We start from the raw sequence: 20,391 nt of genomic DNA, 5'->3' as shown, positions 1-20,391 counted from the left end.
AAAGTGTGGCAAAAACTCACATTGCTGGTGATATAACTGTTTTGAAAATAATTTTGCCAACATGTAGCAAAATAATGAAAATGCTGACACTTGTTAATCTAGTACCTCATGGAATCTCCAAAAGATGGTATGGGGAGCAGGAGAATAGGAAGAAGAAATCTTTAGAAAGAAAGAATTTTGTACTTAACAATTAGAAACAACCGAAATGTATAAATGCAAAGGTACTGGTGACTTCGTAGGTATTAAATAGCAATTACATTAAAAATGGTTATAAAATAACCTTTAATTGCCAAAAAGTAAAAAAAAAAAATAAAAAAAAAATATATATGTATATATATATAAATAAATAAATTCCTGGTAGGTATATGGTACATCTATGTAGGAACATGACCAAAAATGTACAGAAAAAACTAAAATAACAGTAGGCTCCTCACAGTAGAATCATGACTGAATGTTCTCCCTTATACGTAGTGGATTTGAGGCCTTTCAAAACTGAAAGGTAAGGAATAGAATTGCTAGAGAGAAGGGTCTTGGTTGAGGTTCTCAGAAGCAGATCATAAAATCCAAGTTAGAGATTGTTTGGGAGTGATTTGCAGAAGCAAAGTTTTTTAGAGGCAAGGAATTTAATAAATGAGTTCAATGGATCTGAATCAAACTCCCAAGATGAATATCCAATCAGGGAGAAGGATGGCAGGAATTGACCGAGCAGCATCAATAAGCAGGTACCAAAATTATCAGGGTAGAAACTGGCTTGTTGGGAAATGAGTATCAATAGCAGTAATTGAATATAATGGATTTTCTCAGATAAGCGCTGACTTCAAATAAAATTGTACACAGAGAAGAATATATGGAAGTCTAAAGCTAACAGCAGGCAAAATAAAAAACTAAGCCTATTATTATTTCCCATTAAAATCATCTGTGCATTGTGAGGAGTACCCAGTGGGTTATGACAGCAAAAACCATGTATTCAGGAAAGAGTTACATTTCAGTTAATATAAGAAACAGAAGGGGGATAAAAAAAGACTAGGGCAGACAGGAAAGCATACAGTGACTAAACCCAAAAAGAAAATACTCCAAAAGCCTGGCAACAAGGTAAAAAAAAAAATTAAAAAAAAAAAAAAATTTTTTTTTAATGTTTGTTTATTTTTGAGAGAGAGAGAGACACAGCATGAATAGGGGAGGGGTCAGAGAGAGAGGGAAACACAGAATCTAAAGCAGGCTCCGGGCTCTGAGCTGTCAGCACAGAGCCCAACATGGGGCTCGAACTCACAAACGATGAGATCATGACCTGAGCTGAAGTCAGACGCTTAACTGACTTGACTTTACCTAGGTGCCCCAAGCTAAAAAAATTTTTACTAGACAGGTACTATGTAAAAAGATGGCAATATTTCTAAAAGTAAATCCATCTTATGAGATGATCTATAAATCACTAATCACATAAGATTCATTCTTAATCAATGAGTATCTAATAAGAGATTGATATTCAGAATACATAAAGAAATCCTACAATTCAACAACACAAAACCCCAAACATCTAATTAAGAATTGGGCAAAGAAATAGACATTTGTCCAAAGAAGATATGCAAATGACCAAGAAGCTAATGAAAATGCTTAACATCACTAGTAGGAAAATGAAAATCAATACCACAATGAGATACTAGTTCACACCCATTAGGACAGCTATGATCAAAACAACAGAAATCAAAGAGCTGGCAAGGATATGGAAAAATCAGAACTCTTGTGCACTGATGGGAATATAAAATGGGGCACTACTGTGGAAAATGACAGATTCTTCAAAAATATTAAGCAGAATCATCAGACGATCCAGCAATTCCACTTGAGTATATACCCAAAAGATGTGAAAGCAAGGACTTCAACAGATACTTGTATACCAATGTTCATAGCAGCATTTATTCACAATACCCAGAAGGTAGAAGAAAACCCAAAATCCACAATGAAGGATCAACGGAAGATAAGCAGAATGTGGTCTTTATTATACATATGGTGGAACATTATTCCGTTGTAAAAAGGAAATTCTGACACATGAGAATATGGATGAACCTTAATGACATCTTAAGTGAAATAAGCCAATGACAAAAAGACAAGTATTGTATAATTTCCCTTATATGAGATTCCTACACAGTGAAATTCTTAGAGGGAAAATAGAATGGTTATTTGCTATGGATAAAGGTGGGGGAGAATGAGAAGTTATTGCCTAATAAAGAGTGTCAGTTGGGGAAGATGAAAAAGTTCTGAAGATGTTCAGTCCTGATGGCTGCACGTTAATGTACTGAATGTTCCAGAACTGTTACTTACTTTTGTTACTTTCCTTATTATTAACGTTTATTCATTTTTGAGAGAGAGAGAGAGAGAGAGAGAGAGAGAGAGAGAGAGTGTGTGTGTGTGTGTGTGTGTGTGTGTGTGTGTGTGTGAGCGGGGGAAGGGCAGAGAGAGACAGGGAGACACAGAATCTGAAGCAGGCTCCAGGTTCTGAGTGGTCAGCATGGAGCCTGATGCGGGGCTCAAACTCACAGACGGAGAGATCATGATCTGAGCCGAAGATGGACGCTTAACCGACAGCCACCCAGGTGCTCCTGTTTTTATTTTTTTTAAATGTTTAAATTATAAACTTTATGTCATGCATATTTTACAACAAAAAACATCCAACAACACCTAAAGGCAACTGCTGCTAAATGAATTGCAATATTGGAAAATATTTAAGGATACCTAACTCTCCTAAAGGAATCTACTAACCAGGACATAAGCTAGTCACATGTTACCTGCTGAACATTACCACGGTAGTATTTCTGATACCAAACTATGCATATTGTTTTTAAATTAGTCTTAAGAGTTTGAGTTTGGTTAGTATTAAGTTAGGGCCCCAAACCTGAACACTCTATGATGGGACTGATAAAATCAGTAAATGAACCTTCAAGGCTAAGAATCTGTGCTTATCCCACCACAGGCCCAAACCTTATAAAGTCTTTACTCACCAGATTGGATTTATATAACAAGGATGTATCAAATAATAAACTGGGAAGCAGAATGAACACATTACAAAGAGGAAAGGTGAAGAAAGGGGAGAGGTTGTGAGAAGTTACTAACTAGTTTCAGACAAATGTTCTCCAAGGAACATCAATACAGAAAAAGTTAATGAAATTAACTTAGCTTTAAGGGATGTGTGTCTTTGAAAGACATTTTATCTGTGGACAATAGGTACTTTATTAAATAGTTTAAACAGTACTTTATTAAATTCCCGTAATATGCAAGGAAAAGACACTTCTGGCTTCCAGGTCTGCATGTATGGTGCTTAGAAGTAGCCACGCCATCCTAACAAGTAAAAAGATGAACTGAAAAAAAAAAAAAAAAAAAAAAAGATGAACTGAAAAATTGTCAACTCTTCTTTGATCTGTAAGAAAATTGAGGGGAGAAGGCAATACGCTACTCCCAAAACTGTACAGAAAGGTGGATATGGTAAGGATAACTTCAGAGCAGAAGGATGAGCAAACCAGCTCAGGTAGAAAAACCTAAGCTTTAGTAATTGACAAATTGCTAGAAATTAAGTGTGGCCAAGTCAGAGTTAAAAACTCCAGAGGCAAAAATAAACAATCCAGACTACATCAAACTAAAAAGCTTTTGTCCTTTATTTTTTTTAAATGTTTTTTTAATGTTTATTTTTGAGACAGAGGGAGACAGAGCACCAGTGGGGAGGGGCAGAGAGAGAGGGAGACACAGAATCTGAAACCGGCTCTAGGCTCTGAGCTGTCAGCACAGAGCCCCATTCGGGGCTCAAACCCACGAACCCTGAGATCATTACCTGAGCCGAAGTCGGATGCCTAACTGACTGAGCCACCCAGGTGCCCCAAAGCTTTTGTACTTTAAAGGAAATCATCAACAAAATGAAAAAGTAACCTGCTGAACAGGAGAAAATATTTGCAAATGATGTATCCAATAAGGGGTTAATATGCAAAATACGTAACAAACTCCTACAACTCAAAACACCCAAATCTGATTAAAAAATGGGCAGAGGACCTAAATACTTTTTTCCAAAGACATACAGATGGCCAACAGACACACGAAAAGATGCTCAACGTCACTAATCATCAGGGAAATGTAATTCAAAACCACAGTGAAATATCACCGCCCATCAGTCAGAGCGACCAGTTAAAAAAAAACAGAAATAACAAGTGCTGACAAGGATGTGGAGAAAAGGCAACCCTAGTGCACTGTTGGTGGGAATGTAAACTGATAAAGACACTATGGAAAACATTAAACATTAAAAAATATTAAAAATAGTAATACACAATCCAGGATTCTCACCTCTAGGTATTTACCTAAAAGAATATGAAAATGCTTACTTGAAAAGGGGGAAGCTTCTTTTTTTCCCCCTTCTCTTTAGTGATACACCTTCTGCATTGGGTTTAAGAACCTAGCACTTAATGCTTCCCCAACCTCAAGGGAACCTCTCAGATCATTAAAGTATTACTGTCTTGAAGTGACTCTTTAATGCTTAGCAATAAACCTATCCACTAAGGAAGCTTAAAAGTTCTAATATTTGTGAATTTTACAACACAGAAATGGAAAAGGACAACTTAAAGAAGGGAGAAAAGACAAGGAAGATTTTAACTCCCAGAGTTAACAGTTATAGGAAACTTGTAATCTTAAAACATATTTAAGTCGAGCAATGACAAAAAAAAACAACTGGAAGTATCTCCAAGGGAGGAAAAAATTGATGAAAAGACTGGAATCCTTTTGATCCCATAATCATTAGATAAAGTTATTTTTGGTTCAGTAACCACATCTAGAACTCTATCTTACAGAATTAACTCCAGAGAGAAAAAAAATATTCCAAGAAAATGTCCACAATTAGAGGATTACTTAAAACAGCAATCAAGGGGCGCCTGGGTGGCTCAGTCGGTTAAGCGTCCGACTTCAGCTCAGGTCACGATCTCACGGTCCGTGAGTTTGAGCCCCGCGTCGGGCTCTGGGCTGATGGCTCAGAGCCTGGAGCCTGCTTCCGATTCTGTGTCTCCCTCTCTCTCTGCCCCTCCCCCGTTCATGCTCTGTCTCTCTCTGTCTCAAAAATTAAAAAAAAAAAAAAAAAAAAAAAAAAAAGTTAAAAAAAAACACAGCAATCAAAAATACAAATATTAAATATCCAACAATAAGAATATGGTAAAAATATGTGAGATTACCAGTTACTAAAATAAGTATGAATAAAACAGAGATACTGAGAAATTAACATTACTAAATGAAATAAAACAGAATTGCATCTATTAAAAATGAATTCACATAAAAATATCATGAAGTTATAGTTAACAGAAACACAATGGGCTCTAAAAATATGAAAAGATTCTTGATCTTCCTCATAATATGGCAAAATGGCAAAATCTACAAGTCGCTTTTGAGTTAATATACAGTAACAGGCGCATTCTGTACATTGTTGTTGAAGGGCTGTCAAAAAATTATATCAGAATTACAAATGTATGTAACCTTTTATATAGGCAATCAACTTCTAGGAATTTATACCATAGAGATACTTGGGATACATCTGAAATTACTATGAATTATTTACTGCAATACTACATTATATTAAGTTATATTAACAGCCAAAAATCTAAAACAATGTGCAAATTCAAAACTAGAGAAGTGACTTAAATATACATTGATATGATCCATGCAATGGAATACTGTTACACCTAAGAAAAATGAAGATGCTCTTCATAAAATGATATGGATAGATCTTTGACAGAATGTGTTCTCCAAGATGGCCTCAACAAGATCTCCCACACCACATTCTTCTTACATGATGCTGACACCCCTCCTTTGAATCTGTGAGTCTGTAACTAGAACATGATTGATGCTATTTATGTAACTTCTGGGGCAAGGTCATGAAAGGCCACCCAGCTTCACCTGGTACTTTTTGGGACAATCATTCTTGAACCAATCCATCAAGCTGTGAGGAAACTCAAGACAGGTGGTAAGGCCCACATGTAGGTGTTCTGGCTGAGGCTCCAACCAATAGCTAGCAGCAGTTGAGATTGAGTCTATCTAGCCCCAGCACTGATAGCAACCCATGAGTGATCAGAAAACCATCTACAAAGCCCACTCGATTCCCAGAACCATGAGAGGATGAAATGATTTTGCTCTAAATCATCAAGTTTTGTGGTTGTTTCTAAGAAAAAAAAAAAAAAATCATGTGAATATTAAAGTGAAAAATATAAGCTACATTATAGTAGCCCTGATATGTTTCAAATTGTATTAAATGGGGAAGAGATTATATAGATTAAAAGTAATAGTAACTTCCCAAGGGCATATAACAAATTTACATTGTCTTGGGTGGGGGATGGAGAGAACCCAGTGGGTTAGGAGAATATAGGAAAGAGAATTTTTAGTGTAACCTCATATAACCGTATTAAGGTCCTCGTAAAATGCTGAGAAATGCTAAAGGTACCCAATAATTAATATAGTGACTTGAGTCCCATATCATCAGATTATCCTCTTCTTTTTGAGTCCAAAAGCACTTGCTATCCTCAAGGTTAGAAACCATGAATAACTGGTTCCTCATCCTGCTTCTACTTTCCACATCTGTATTACCTTGAAAAGAGGGTGAATGCTGTTTATCAACTTATTTCAAATATTGTTTTATAAAACTGGTGAAGCACTGAGGATATTCATTTCCAAAATCCAATATGTAGCTTCAGTAACACTTTCATCTCGAGAAATTTAATAATTTGCTAGCTAGTTCGTATTTATATCAAGCTAGCCAATGATCAAACTCCCAAAACCTCTTGAAATTATTTCCTATTGCTTTTCTCACTCTTACACATTCTTATTCTCTCCACCAAGAAGTCTGTAATAAAAAGCTCTCAATGATGACTCCAAATTAGCTTATCCTATGTTAAATTCAGTACGCATCACAAGATTGCATATAAGTAACAGCTGATTATTATAGTGTAAGATGCAAAAGGAGAAAAGAAACATTTTTCAAAAACAATGTTTTCTCTATTTTTATCAAGTCAGAATTCTTATTCTATTAACGAAGTTTTTAAAAAGCTGCCCATTCTCTCTCTCCCTCCCCTGCTTTCACTCTCTCTCTCAAAATAAATAAACCTTAAGTAAAAATAAATAAATAAATAAATAAAAATAAAGTTTCCCAACCCACCACATCAAATTATTCAAACCAAGTATCTTATGTGCCTCTGGTGTTTACCAAAGGTCAATTATCCACAAACCTTAAATGTTCAGAACAGAGTCAACAACAGAAAGGTAGCAAAAATAGTCCGAATGCAGCCAAAATAGATGTCATGAAGTCCAAGCACCAAAGTTTATGCAAATTTACATATTTCTTCAGTATGTAACTGAGAATATACTTCCTTTATATATACGTATGTATCCTTTTTTGGGATATATATATATATATAATAAATAAAAAAGATCAGTCAGAAATTTAGACCTAATTTAAATAGTGGTATGTAATACCACTTTTCATACCTTATGTGTACTCAATCTGTCTCCCATCCTAAACTTTAAGATTTGATTTCTAGTACTTAGCACAATGTTAGGAGCTTGGTAAATTTGTTGAATAAATGAATTTTAAAGAAGTTTGACAATCTTACTTCCCAGTCTGTAAGAGAATAAAAGCAGCAAATTAATCAACAGAGGCTGTTCACTATAGTTAGAGCTAACTGGCAAAAACCATTCTACCAAATAGCTTTGAACACTTAAGCAGCACCAGAGGGCAATCAATGAATCAAGTAAGACAGGACAAAAACTGATGTTCAAAAACTCAAATTATGAAATAAATTTTAAGAGGAGGAAATGATTAAAATGTATTGATTATACTGTTTAATGTGGAAAGTACACACTAAAAAAAAAACCTGCTCTAGAAGAATTCTTACTTACAATCCTCTCCTTTTACAAATGTTCGAACAGGGCTCACAAAGTGTCCATAAAAGGTTGCCAAGACTAAAAACAAGATTACAGACTCCTAAGTGGCAGCAATGTTTCAATACTCCTATATAACATTCTGAAGTAGGATACTAGAAAAAAATTACTGTTAATTCTATTAAAAAATCATTTTTTAGGACAAAACTCGTATAAACTGATATAAAGTAGCCAATCTCTACCAACTTCTCTCAGTAATACAACCTATCTCAGATACTGAATACATACTTTCTAGAAGGAAATAGTACTATGCATAAATATTCTTTCACTTGAAACCAATGATTAACTTCCACAAATTTTAATTCTCACTGTATTAGAAAGAACAATGAACATTTCGAACACCATTTTTCTAATGAGTCAAAAACCATATGCTTATGGTCTGTCTCTATCTAGGTCTTCCATCCTTTCTCAAAAGTACTTTTAATTGAGAGCAATGTGATGAAAAAAGATAAAGGTAATAAATGTAAGGGTTACAATTACAGACCTTTCTCAAGTCACAATGGGGTTAATCCTGATAAACCCATCACGTTGAGAATTTGGTAAAAATGAAAAATTCATTTAATACACCTAACCTACCTTTGCTCAAATGTACTCAGAACACTTATGCTAACCTTCAATTGGGCAAAATCATCTAACACAAAACCCATTTTATAATGAACGGTTGAATACCTCATGTAATTTTTTGAATACTGTACTAAACATGAAAAATGGAATGGCTGTTACCGGTACAGAATGGTTGTGACTGTATCGGTTATTTGCCCTTGTGATCACATGGCTGACTGGGTGCTAGAACTCACTGCCATTTCCAAGCATCACAAGAGTATTGTACCAAATACTGCCGGCTTGGAAGAAAATCAAAACTCAAAGTATGGTTTCTACAGTCTGTATTGCTTTTACACCATCATGAAGTTGAACTAAGTAGAACCACTGTAAACTGGGGATCATTTGTATACAAATCAGTCTTTCTGAAGGCTAACAAGTGAAGGGCAACAGTAGAAAGTTTACTACTACAGGAAGAATGTAAGTTATTCAGATTTAAATTTTCTGGCTGGCTTTTATTTCTTAGTTTAGGAGACAAGTTTAATATCTGAATACATTTAGTATTCTATTTAACAGTGTAATTTCCCCCTCTGAGAAGACTTCCACAAATAGCTTAGTTCATGTGGGTGGCATGCATTTAATGTAATATACACGACTAACTAGTTTTGTGAAAACCAATAAATGGAGAGGGAAAAATTAGTAAGAATTTACCAAGCAGAATTTTAAGAAACTTAGTTGTACATGCTTATACTATCCACTTGAATGAATCTGCAAAAAGTTCATTTTTAGGATGGCTCAAATTTAGTTAAGTACTTGCTTTTATAAAGTTTTTAAAGTCTTATTTGTTCCTATAAATTTTATCTTCCAGGGGTGCCTAGGTGGCTCAGTCAGTTAAGCATCCAACTTTGGCTCAGGTCATGATCTCACAGCTCATGAGTTAGAACCCAGCATCAGGCTTCGTGCTGACAGCACAAGAGCCTGGAGCCTGTTTAAGATTCTGTGTCTCCCTCTTTCTCTGCCCCTCCCCCACTTGCGCTGTCTCCTCCTCTCCCTCTCAAAAATAAACATTAAAAATTTAAAAAGTTTCATCTTCCAACAAAGGAAATCTAAACATAAAAAACTTATTACTGTCAAATCCTAAATCAAATGCCATGCACTATATGGAATAGTCATAATTCCAAAATAATGTCATGCTGTAGCAATATAACAATGATAAAAATGACTCAGCAAAAAGTAATGGTGATGGTAGTGGTAACACCTAACATTTAATAAGCATTGTACTCTGTATTACGCACTGTGCCAAGAAATTTATATGTACTTTCATTTAGCCCTTACTAAAAACTTTTCTAGTTAGATACATTATTTCCATTTCATGTGAGAGCTGAGTCTGACTTACCTATGATCAAGTAGCTAATATGTGCCATGTGCTGGAACTACAATTTAAAAAGGCACTTGTTTCTTTAATTAACTTAGTGTATACTCAGTCCTTGATTACTTTTGGCAATAAAGGAGAACAGCACTGGTACAGATAACTGAAAACTATACAAAGTCCCTTAGTAAAGAGAGACAAAGCAGAGAAACCCTGATGGGACAGAGAAGGGGCCATACTCTCTTAAAGGGCCTACCAGATTAACAGAGTTGAGGGAAGGGGTTCCCATACAAAGAGATACAAGTCATGTGTAATGTTACCAGGACACAATACTTGTAATCCTCAAACTGGAGTAGCTGAACAAACAACATGTTTTCAAAAACCCTACTCGAACTGCAGTTTAACAAAAAGCAATTATTCCAAAAACTTTAGTGTAAATGTAATACTGACTACTCAGAACACAAAAAGCAGTGGTTCTCAAACTTCAGTATGCAACAGAATCACCTGGGAGACTTGTTAACATTTAAGATTACTGGTCCCACTTCAGTGTTTTGGTTCAATATAGGACATAGGAATTTGCATTTTTAACAAGTTCCCAGGTAATGCAGATGCTTCTGGAATACGGAACATTCTGAGAACCAGCGTGCTAAACCAAACCTCAAAAATAACAGTTACCGGGGCGCCTGGGTGGCTCAGTCGGTTAAGGGGCCGACTTTGGCTCAGGTCATGAACTCGCGGTCCGTGAGTTCGAGCCCCGCGTCGGGCTCTGTGCTGACAGCTCAGAGCCTGGATCCTGTTTCAGATTCTGTGTCTCCCTCTCTCTGACCCTCCCCCGTTCATGCTCTGTCTCTGTCTCAAAAATAAATAAACGTTAAAAAAAAAACTTTAAAAAAAAAAAAAATAAATAACAGTTACCTGCAAGAGGAATGTTAATATTCTCCCGTACAGTTCTGTAACCTAAACTTGTCTGACATTCCTTTGATGATCAGTGCATTCAAAATTACACTCTGGTATCAAACATTTACCTTTCAAAAGAAAAGAAGAAGAGTTGAATGACTGCGTCTTATTTCATTGCATATTAAAAAAAAAAAAAGGTTTATTTACTTATTTTGGGAGTGGGCAGAGGGCGAGAGAGAATCCCAAGCATTCCCTGCAATGTCAGTGCAGAGCCTGACACAGGACTCAATCTCACAACCCTGGGATCACGATCTGAGCTGAAATCAAGAGGTGGACGCTGAACCCACTGAGCCACACAGATGCCCCTTCACTGCATATTTTAACCTTGCTCTGACTTACGTTGAAGATCCACTTGTTTATAAATAGCATTTAAACGTGTTTAAACAATATTTTTTTTTGACAGGAGTAACTCACTTGAAACCTTTAAAGTCTTAAGTACTCAAGGTGTTAAGTGAAAGATGAACAGCCCTATCCAACAGATATTTACTGAGGAGATACTGAGGAAGACAACCATATGAACCAAATGCTCCTTGCTAACCTTCTGGGCTCTTTTTTTCCTTTTTAGAGAAAGAGAGGGAGAGACAGTGTGTGTGTGAGGGTGGGGGAAAGGGCAGTGGGAGCCTGACGCGGGGCTCGATTCCACGACTCTGGGATCGTGACCTGAGCTGAAATCAAGAGCTGGATGTTCAACCAACAGAGCCACCCAGGCACCCCTGGGTTTGCCTTAAACAATAAGAACATAAATGTCCTGCAGACTTTAAATCCCTACAAATAAGCTAGAACTCCCCGAAGTATTAAACCCAACACCTAACTACTTAACTTTATTATGAGTGCTATAGGGCAAAGGGGCAATTGTATAGGATGCAGTGAGACAACATTGATTCTTAAATCGAGCTATCATGTTTAGAACTGCATAAACTACCCTGATATTCTTGATGAAGGTAAGGCTCTAGAATACACAAACTCAAGAGAATAGCGTATGATTTCAAACATGAAAATTTTAAGTTAGCTCTTCAGACCATACCTAATGTTAGTAGATATAAACCATCAAAAAATAAAATGCAAACATTTGGCTAAGTTCATTTGTTAGGTAAGTCTTACCACACATCAGCCAAAACAAAAATATATATTACTTACAAGTTATGGACTTGGGGTGTTGATAACTAAATAGCTCAAATCATGAAATCCTTAAAACTGAATACTAGTATTGTCCCTAAGGGCGAAGAGCTGTTATCAAAGAGCATAAAATAGCACTCACTATTAAAACATATCTAATCAATGTCTTAAACCTTAAGCTTACACTATGTCAACTATGTCTCAAAACAAAAACAAAAACCCAGTGCTCACAGCTATAATCATAATGGCACTGTCAGACTTCCTAAAAATTGGTCGTCTATAACATAAACTGTCCAACAACCATTAACAGAGAAATTTGGATATAAATCCCTTCTAAAGTTGGTTTTAAAAGTCAATTTGCACAAGTAGAAAATATTAAGAAAGCTTTAGATAGAGGAACACTTGAAAAATCCATAAATGTAGATCACCTGATTTGTGTTAAATGGAAATGCAGATTACATATACGCATACGACATTTATCAGATCTGTATATTTACAACACACTGACAGGGTTCCATTTTTCTTACAAACATCCTTCTTTAAATATCATTACGACAAAGTACATTTGGATGACCATAATATCCAAAACAAAAACGAAGATTCTAGTCTTACCCTCCTGAGGCTCTTGCAGTTCCCCAGGAATTAAGTTCTTTACTATATAGTGCTTCAGTGTTGTTAATGGACAATGCACTGTGAAGAGGGGGAGGGTGGCACAGAGCCAGTCCCAAACCTATCTGGCCCAGGTATTTAGCCTAGAATGCATATGAACTTTGGGAAATGCTGCCACTGACAATTACTTGACAAGCGATACTACCTTGAGAGATATTTCATTCCTGAACCAAATGTGTGTGTGTGTGTAAATGTTCTAACAAAAAAATCACAAAGAATGTATATTGTCCATTACATTTTTAACTCAAAAGCTCAATGATGTGGACTACATTTTTGAAGGTCACCCATTATAAAAAACATAAAACACTGAAACAATAGAACACTGTGTAACTTGATATATACACAAATGAAAGAAGATGACAAACACCACATTGCTAAATCTATTAAAGTGGAAATACCACCTATGTACTGTATTTTCTGTACGCAGGGAAGTCAGGAGGTAGTACAGTTTTACAAACTATTTCATTAGAAAGGTCTGAACTATGAATAAAATTATCAAGTGTACCTGAGAACATACACTAAATGCACAACATAAAGTTATATTCCTAAAACACAGATCTAAAGTTGCTACATATTAGCTGGGTCACATATTTCAAAAGTTTGACTTTTTATACCTATGGGGTTAAAATCTATTTACGTATACCTTTAAAAATATAGTACTGCTTAATTACACACACCTTGCAAAATATTGTGAATCTTAAAGCTGTGTGGTTCCTCTGATATTACCTAATTCAAAAGCTTCATTTGACAGATGAAACTAGGCACCGAAAAAAGTTTTGCTCCAATGCTATATAGCTGTGAATCTGATTAATTCAATCACCAATTTCCTGTCTTTATCCACAACACTGCACTATTAGTTGTCTCCTCTTTGTCCTGCCTCTTACCTTCCCCTCATCCCATCTCAACCCTACCAAAACCATTGTATTCATGGCTTACTCTATCTCTTCCTCATCTTTGATCTTTCTCTCCAGGTCCCATTTCCCTTTCATGTCCCTTTCCATTGACCACTGACTTTTTCTCTTCAAGTTTAATAAAATTTAATTAATTTTACTAATCAGTGTTAATATACAAATAGTCTAGTTATTTAGAATTAGGATTTTAAGGTTAACCTTCACTATTTATTATTTTCATTTTTCATTCTAAAGCCAATATTATTCAGCACAAACGTATTAATTCAAAGAAGCTTCTAATCATTATCAAGAAACAGGTATCAGATCAAATTTAATTACTTGGGACACTGACTCTGTTCATGCTTGTATCTGTAAGTCCAGCTTTTACACAATCATCTTGGGGATAACCAGGAAATCAAAATGTAGAAAGATACCACCTAAACAAAAATCAAGATAAGTTTTAAAGCTTAAGGTCTGCTGAACGGTTTTCTTCACTGTGTGACCTATTTAGGTATTCATCATCACACAACTGGAACTGCAAAATCTTTTTTGTCAATGTATGATTCAATTAAATGAAGGGAAAAAAGAAAATCTCACCCCCTATGGTACTCTCTTGAAATTCATGAAACTGGCCCTTCACAAAACGAAGCACTAGGCTTGATTTGCCAACAGCAGACTCTCCCAGAAGTACTAGTTTGAACTGGCATATTTTATTTCCAGTATTTGGCCCGTTGGGTCTTGTTGCTCCTCGATTAGCCATGTCCAAATTTGAAAGAAGTCCCTAATTTCAGTCTTTTAAATGAACTTCCAGGATGCAAGGTGTCAAATTTTTTTCTTTCTGGATGTAGAGAAACCTGTAAAGAAACAAATATTGTATTATTAAATACACAAATCAGTAAACAAATCTAATGTTAATCACTTCAGTAATTTTGCCTATCACATATAATATGATAATTGTAACCTCTACAGGACACCGATTCCCATGTATTTAAATTCACTACCTTTGTACTGAAATAATGTAAAAGTATGAGACTTAAGCCTAAAATCCTGCTATAATTTTCAGATCAAAAAAAAATTTAAAGCTAATCTTTATTTAAGACTCAACTTTGTACCAGGTAGTTAAGTACTTAACATAGTCATTCAACAATCCTATAGACTGTTACAATCCTTAAAAATGAGGAAACAGGCACAGAGAGGTTAAGTAACTTGACTGAGGTCACATAGTTACTGTGACAGAGCCATGACAGAGCCACAACATAGCTGTGTTTCAAACCCAGTCAACCTGAGAGGTGACTTAAGAGTTCAGGTTTTGGAGCCAGACTAGATGGGTTAAAACAGTTTTGGGAAAAATTCAGTTCATAAATGGGAAATTCTTACAACAGATCCTAGAACATAGTAAGAACTCAACAAATGTTGGCTATTATTATTTGAAGGCCCCTATTAAATTGTACAGTTTTTGATTAATGGTAATGTCAAAGCAACAAATATTTTGTTTGTGTGTCTAGTAGCTAAAAGACTTAAAACTGTTTCCTCATGTGCTCAAATACATCATACATGGAAGTGTTAACAGTGGTTTTCTATGTGGTTAGCTTACTGGTGTCTTATTTACTTACACTTTTCTGTAGTTTTGGGGCTAATAATTAAGTCATTATTTTCCATTTAACACATTTAGAAAAAACTGGCCTAAATGGCAACTTCTATCTCTTTTCTTAATACCTACTGCTAATTTTCAATTTGAAAGGAATAAGGGAACATTAAAAAGGACTCTCTTCCAATCTACTCAAAAATCACAGTTTTCTTATCTTTAGTCAAAATCTGATTATGTGCTTACTAGTAATACTAAACTTGATGATTCCTCCCCCTAAAAAAAATCACTGTTATATTTCATTTAGGTACCTCATATAAGAAATTTGCTTTCCCCATGAAATGAGGTTATATAAAACTCCCTCTCGACAATGGATTAATAAATACAAATGAGACCTTATATTTGAGACAATAAAATCACCCCTGCCTTATCTCAACAGCAGCTTTGCAGAGTTCTTTTAGTAACACATACTGAACTATTTAAACGTGAAATGGTAGGTCTAAGTTGTTTCTAAACAGTAGGGATATAAATAAAACACTACTGGCCATAGATAATTTAAAGCAGGTGATGGGTTCATTCTACTATTCTCCCCCTCTTTTGTGTACTTTAACATTTTTCTGTAATAAAAAAATGCCCCAATCTCCACACTGACTCCCCACCACATTAAAAAATATTGGATTTGATGATGTAATCTTGACTGGGTATACTGAACTCTCCATTTCCAAAATACCTAACTAACTTACATAGCTGCTGCAGAATTAAATGAGAGAATATATGTTAAAAAAAAAAAAAAAAAGTCTCTAATACAGTGGCCAACACATAACAGGGACTGAAAAATGGCAATTAGAGTGGCTCTCTGATAAAATAAACAGACCATCATGCAGACTAAACATGTGAACACACCTTTAGATATTTCAACACCAATTGAAATATTTCCCAGTTGTCTCACTACCCACAAAACAGCAAATTGAAATACTCGTCAGGGACAACATGCTCCAAATTTTCAAGGCCCAAAATTTCAGGGAAAACATGAGACTCCCATTAAAAAAATTTTTTTTGCTGTGCCTTTTAAGGGTTAAAGCTGTTGGAACAGAGCTCTCTCCAACACTCTAGAGCAGGAAATAAATGTATAAAGTTAGCACAGTAAGGTTAAAAATCATGGGCATTCATTTTTATTCGCTACAGAAACTTTTGTTTTGCAAAACGAAGATTCTGCATAAAATGCATTTTAAAATCTTTTGAGAACAACCGGTATCCTATGAAGTCCTCTAGGAGCTCGTTAATAAAGATAGCATCAATAACAGCAGCTAACATTTACCAGACCCTTATTTTGTGCCAACCATTATTCCATGAATTTTGCTTACGGCAACCCTAGGAGCTCATGTTATCCCAATTCTGCATTAAAAATAAAGTTTCTGAGCTCTCTTGACTTACAACAGGGCGGTCCATGTTTCTTTTTTTTAACCAGTTATCTGAAAGGCATCCGAATCAGCATTGAGACCAAACCCCAACTATGTGAATTGCGACGTTTAGAGCTTACAGTCTGAAAATCTCACGGGGCTAACCAGCTCCCAGGGAGGAGAACAGCAGACAGGTTTAATAAGGTCTCTACCCACTGTGAGTGTGCAGCGGCCCAGCCGTCTTGAGTTCTTTTAAGCTGCGGTTCACCACCTTTCTTAGACCAGACAGTCCCTAGGCATAGCATGTGGACGCGCCTCCTCCCTCCATTACCCGTCTTTGGAAGTCGCAGGTAGGCGGAGCTCCCCCCCATTCACACCTGCTGTAGGCCCCGGTTCCTCCTTGGAGAGTACCTGAGTAACTAATACCAAACTCCCAACGGCCTGAACAAGCAGGACCCGCCAGGCCCCTTGGCCCTCTTTCCCATCCTGCTTCCCCCAACCTGGCCTGGCTCGGGCTGGGACCACCCCCTCCGGGACTGCCAGGACCGGGGCCAGACGGAACCGCGGCCTCCGGCACTCTTTCACGGCGCCATCTTGAGAAGGGAAGAGGGTGACACCCGTCGCTCCCTCAGCCAGTCTGCAAATCCTGGTCTCCAGAGCTGTTTGGGGAATGAATCACCAGGGCCGGCAGGACGGAGACGCCAGGCTCGATAGCTCTGGGTACTGGCGCCGGGCGGGGAAGAATGGGCGGGGGACTCCGTGCCGGCAGGGCCGCGGAGAGACCGAGGACAGCGAATAACCTGGGGTCCCGGCCGGCGCCGGGCAGGGGAGGGACGGTCTGGTTACCTGAGACCGCAGCACGCGGAGCCGCGGGGCTGAAGCCTCCCAGCAGCAGGTCCCAGGCGTGGCCCGAGGAGAGGGTGAGGCTGTGGCTTAGACGGCGGCGGCGCGTCTCCTCCTCAGGCCGCTCCCCTCAGACTGGACGGTGCCGGGATCGTGCCGTGGTGCCGCCCCCGTCCGGCTCCGTCTCCGCCTCTCTCCGCTCCGCCTTCCTCTTTTCCTTTCTCCTCCTCCGCCACCGCCGGCGCTCGAGTTCCGACTAATTCTTCCTCCTCCTCCCTCCTCTGCCTCCTCCCCTCAGACCAGCCGGCGGCTCCGTCGCGAACCAAAACACAAACACTCAAGTCCCAGCGCGGGAGCCACTTCCGCCGCCGGGCGCCGGCCTCGCCGCCACGTCGCTGCACGTAGCGAACTACGCCTCTTCGTCACTTCCGCCGTCGCCAGTGCGCTCTCTCCGTCTGCTCCCCCGCCCCTTGTCGAAGCCCTGGCGGCCGGGCCTGGTTTTCGGGGCCGGGGGTGGGCCGTGTCACGTGACCTCGGCGAGAGGCCGTGTCGGATTCAGCCACCTCCCACCTCCCTCCCACATCCCAGGCAAGCACGGCCCCGCCCGTGTCGGCGCCATTGTTATCTCCGTGGCTGTCTCGGTCTCCCGGCGGCCGGCGTGGGGGTGGGGGTGGGGGTGGGGGTGGGGGGGTTACTTCTTTACTCCCTGGCTTTCGGGGAAGCGTGAGAAAACTGGGGTTTGTTGCTCCCCGCCATGGGGGGCGGCGAAGTTCCCGCTGAATATTTGCACACAGTCCCAGTTATTCTACCCTGCGACACCTCAACCCTGGCAACTTGGCTAAGGGGAATGGGGGGGGGTGTACTTTTCTAGCACGTGAGAGCCCCCGAACATGTCCTGCGGGGGGGGGGGGGGGAATGGATGTGTTGTAAAGGTGTGGTTATTTACCCAGGGAAGAGGATTAGACCCCGTACCGAAAGTTGTCTCTAGGCGAGGAAATCTTAATAACTTGCTTTTGTTCATTCAGTGTACCTATTTTTGATGGTGGTGGTGGGGAGCAAATCTTAAAATGGTAGCTCGCTTTTATTCGGGGCTTTCCTTTGCGAATTACTGTACGAAACGCTTTAGAGGAGTTTTTCCATTTTACTCTTATACTAGAAGGTTTCACTCTGAAACTAATATCTGAAACTAAATGCCTTCCTACATTAGAATATTAACTCCCCAAAGTGGTCCTCAGCGCTGTCTCGCATAGTGCCTGCCAGCTCAGAATCTTCAGTCTTAAGTGCGGAATTAATGAATGAGGAGCACCTTTTTTAAACGTAAAGAATTTGAGGCAGAGAGATTGTGTAACTTGTCCAAAATCCCCACTGAGCTGGTGATGAATTGTATTCTAACCTGAAGGCTGGCTCCACAGCCTGAGTTTAAGCAGGATTCCAGTACAACTTAAGACTTTCGTTACCATCCACTGCAGACCTACATACACACCTTGCTTTGTTAAAGTTCATAGAGTAGTTTCTGGCCAGGTATCTGAAACAAAACAAAATTCATTCTGTAATTTGGTGGAATGTTAAATTGACTTTCCCTCAGGATAAGGACTACTTTTCAGTTTGCAGTTTACCATTTATAAGCTTCATTTTGAGAACATCGGTATTGATTGTCTAGGATGTGTACTAGGGAAGGTATCCTGAGGCTTCTCAGTCAACGTTATGCAATGAAGATGATTTGAATCCTTGAACAGCCAGTCTTCTAGATCAACTCCCCAGTTACTAACCAGAAGAGCATAATGTGTCATACCTGAATGGTATCTGTGGCACTTTATCCCAAGAGGTTGTTCCAATATAGTGTGTTAGTCACGTTAATACCTCTTGGACAATCCAAGGAAGAATCAGGAAATAGGATATGTCACAGCAGTTTTGACATGCCAACAGTATGTAAACCAAACCTATTCCACCCCAAACCTGCTTCTGCTTTGTTGACTGGTATTAACAGCCTCCCAGTCACCTGAACATGAAAGGCCAGAATCATCTTCACTCTTCCTGTTTTCCCTCATAAACCATTGTCCATTCTAATACCAAAAATTCTCTAATCCCCAAATCTGTGATCTAATCCCAACACCCAGGCTGTGGTAGTATTAATATAAACAGGAATTAATGCACACACCTGTCTTCAATCATTCTGTACGCTTCAGCCAGTCATTCTCAGAAATGCCCAAGGATATCTCATTTGCAAAATAGAGTCCAAACTTCTGTAGTCCTGTCCCACATTTCTTTCATTCTGTTTCTATGGTCTCCCTCTCCCCAAACACTTGCTTTGTATCCTAATCACACTGGTCTATTCTGTTCCCAGAATGTTGTTGGTATGTTATCATCTTGGCATTTTTGATCATTTTGTTCTCTCCCTCCCAGAACACTGTTACCACCCATCACTGCAGGTTTCACTTTGGCCAGGACACCAACTCCTCTGGATGGCATCTGAAGATACAGTGGACCCTTGAACAATGCAGGGGTTAGGGGCACCGACCCCACACAATTGAAAGTCTGCATGTAATGTTTGGCTCCCCCAAAACTTGAGTACTAATAACCCAGTATTGACCAGAAGCCTTACCAATAACATGTTGTGTGTTAAATGTATTACTGCACTCTTACAATAATACCTTTCACTTAATTTTTTTGGTATTTCTAGGCTATGCCATTGCAAATTTTTTCAAAATTTTGCAGATCTCCAAAAAAATTTCTGATATATTTATTAAAAAAAAATCTGCGTATAAATGAATTCACACAGTTCAAATCTGTGTTGTTCAAGGGTTAACTGTACTTTTACTGGATTTAGTTATTTTTTTCCTGTAGTTTCACGCTACTTCACTTTACTCTCTGTAGTGGTTCTAATACCTATCTGCCTTATTTTACAGTGCCTACACTTTTCTCCTCAGGTTTTTGTTCCCATTAGGGAAGCTAAAATCTCATTAGGATTTTAAAGTTCTAAAGGACCAAGACCGTTATTTATTCATCATTTCAATTCCTCACAAAGCATCTTTGAGATAGCAAGGGCCTCAAAAATATTTGTGAACCTAATTATAT

The 20,391-nt window shown here is 38.3% G+C and overlaps 1 protein-coding gene across 2 annotated transcripts in view; it reads right to left on the bottom strand.

Annotated features, from left to right (window-relative positions):
• The window catches only part of RAB5A (RAB5A, member RAS oncogene family), a 31,268-nt gene extending 12,448 nt beyond the window's left edge, over positions 1-18,820 (bottom strand). The window contains exons 1-2 of one of the 2 annotated variants that reach the window (XM_042903491.1): positions 18,800-18,820; positions 14,086-14,342 (exon numbers count right to left, since the gene is read on the bottom strand). In XM_042903491.1, coding sequence (XP_042759425.1) covers positions 14,086-14,248 — 163 coding nt within the window. In that variant the 5' untranslated portion in view covers positions 14,249-14,342; positions 18,800-18,820. Of the gene's footprint in view, positions 1-14,085; positions 14,343-17,319; positions 17,890-18,799 lie in introns of those variants that run through there. The other variant, XM_042903490.1, reaches the window with a different exon arrangement.
• Between the last annotated feature and the right edge of the window lie 1,571 nt (positions 18,821-20,391).

The sequence above is a fragment of the Panthera leo genome, chromosome C2 (assembly GCF_018350215.1).
Source record: "Panthera leo isolate Ple1 chromosome C2, P.leo_Ple1_pat1.1, whole genome shotgun sequence".
NCBI lineage: Eukaryota > Metazoa > Chordata > Mammalia > Carnivora > Felidae > Panthera > Panthera leo.
Note: the sequence above shows the minus strand (reverse complement) of the source record. Positions and strands in the feature narration are given on the sequence as shown.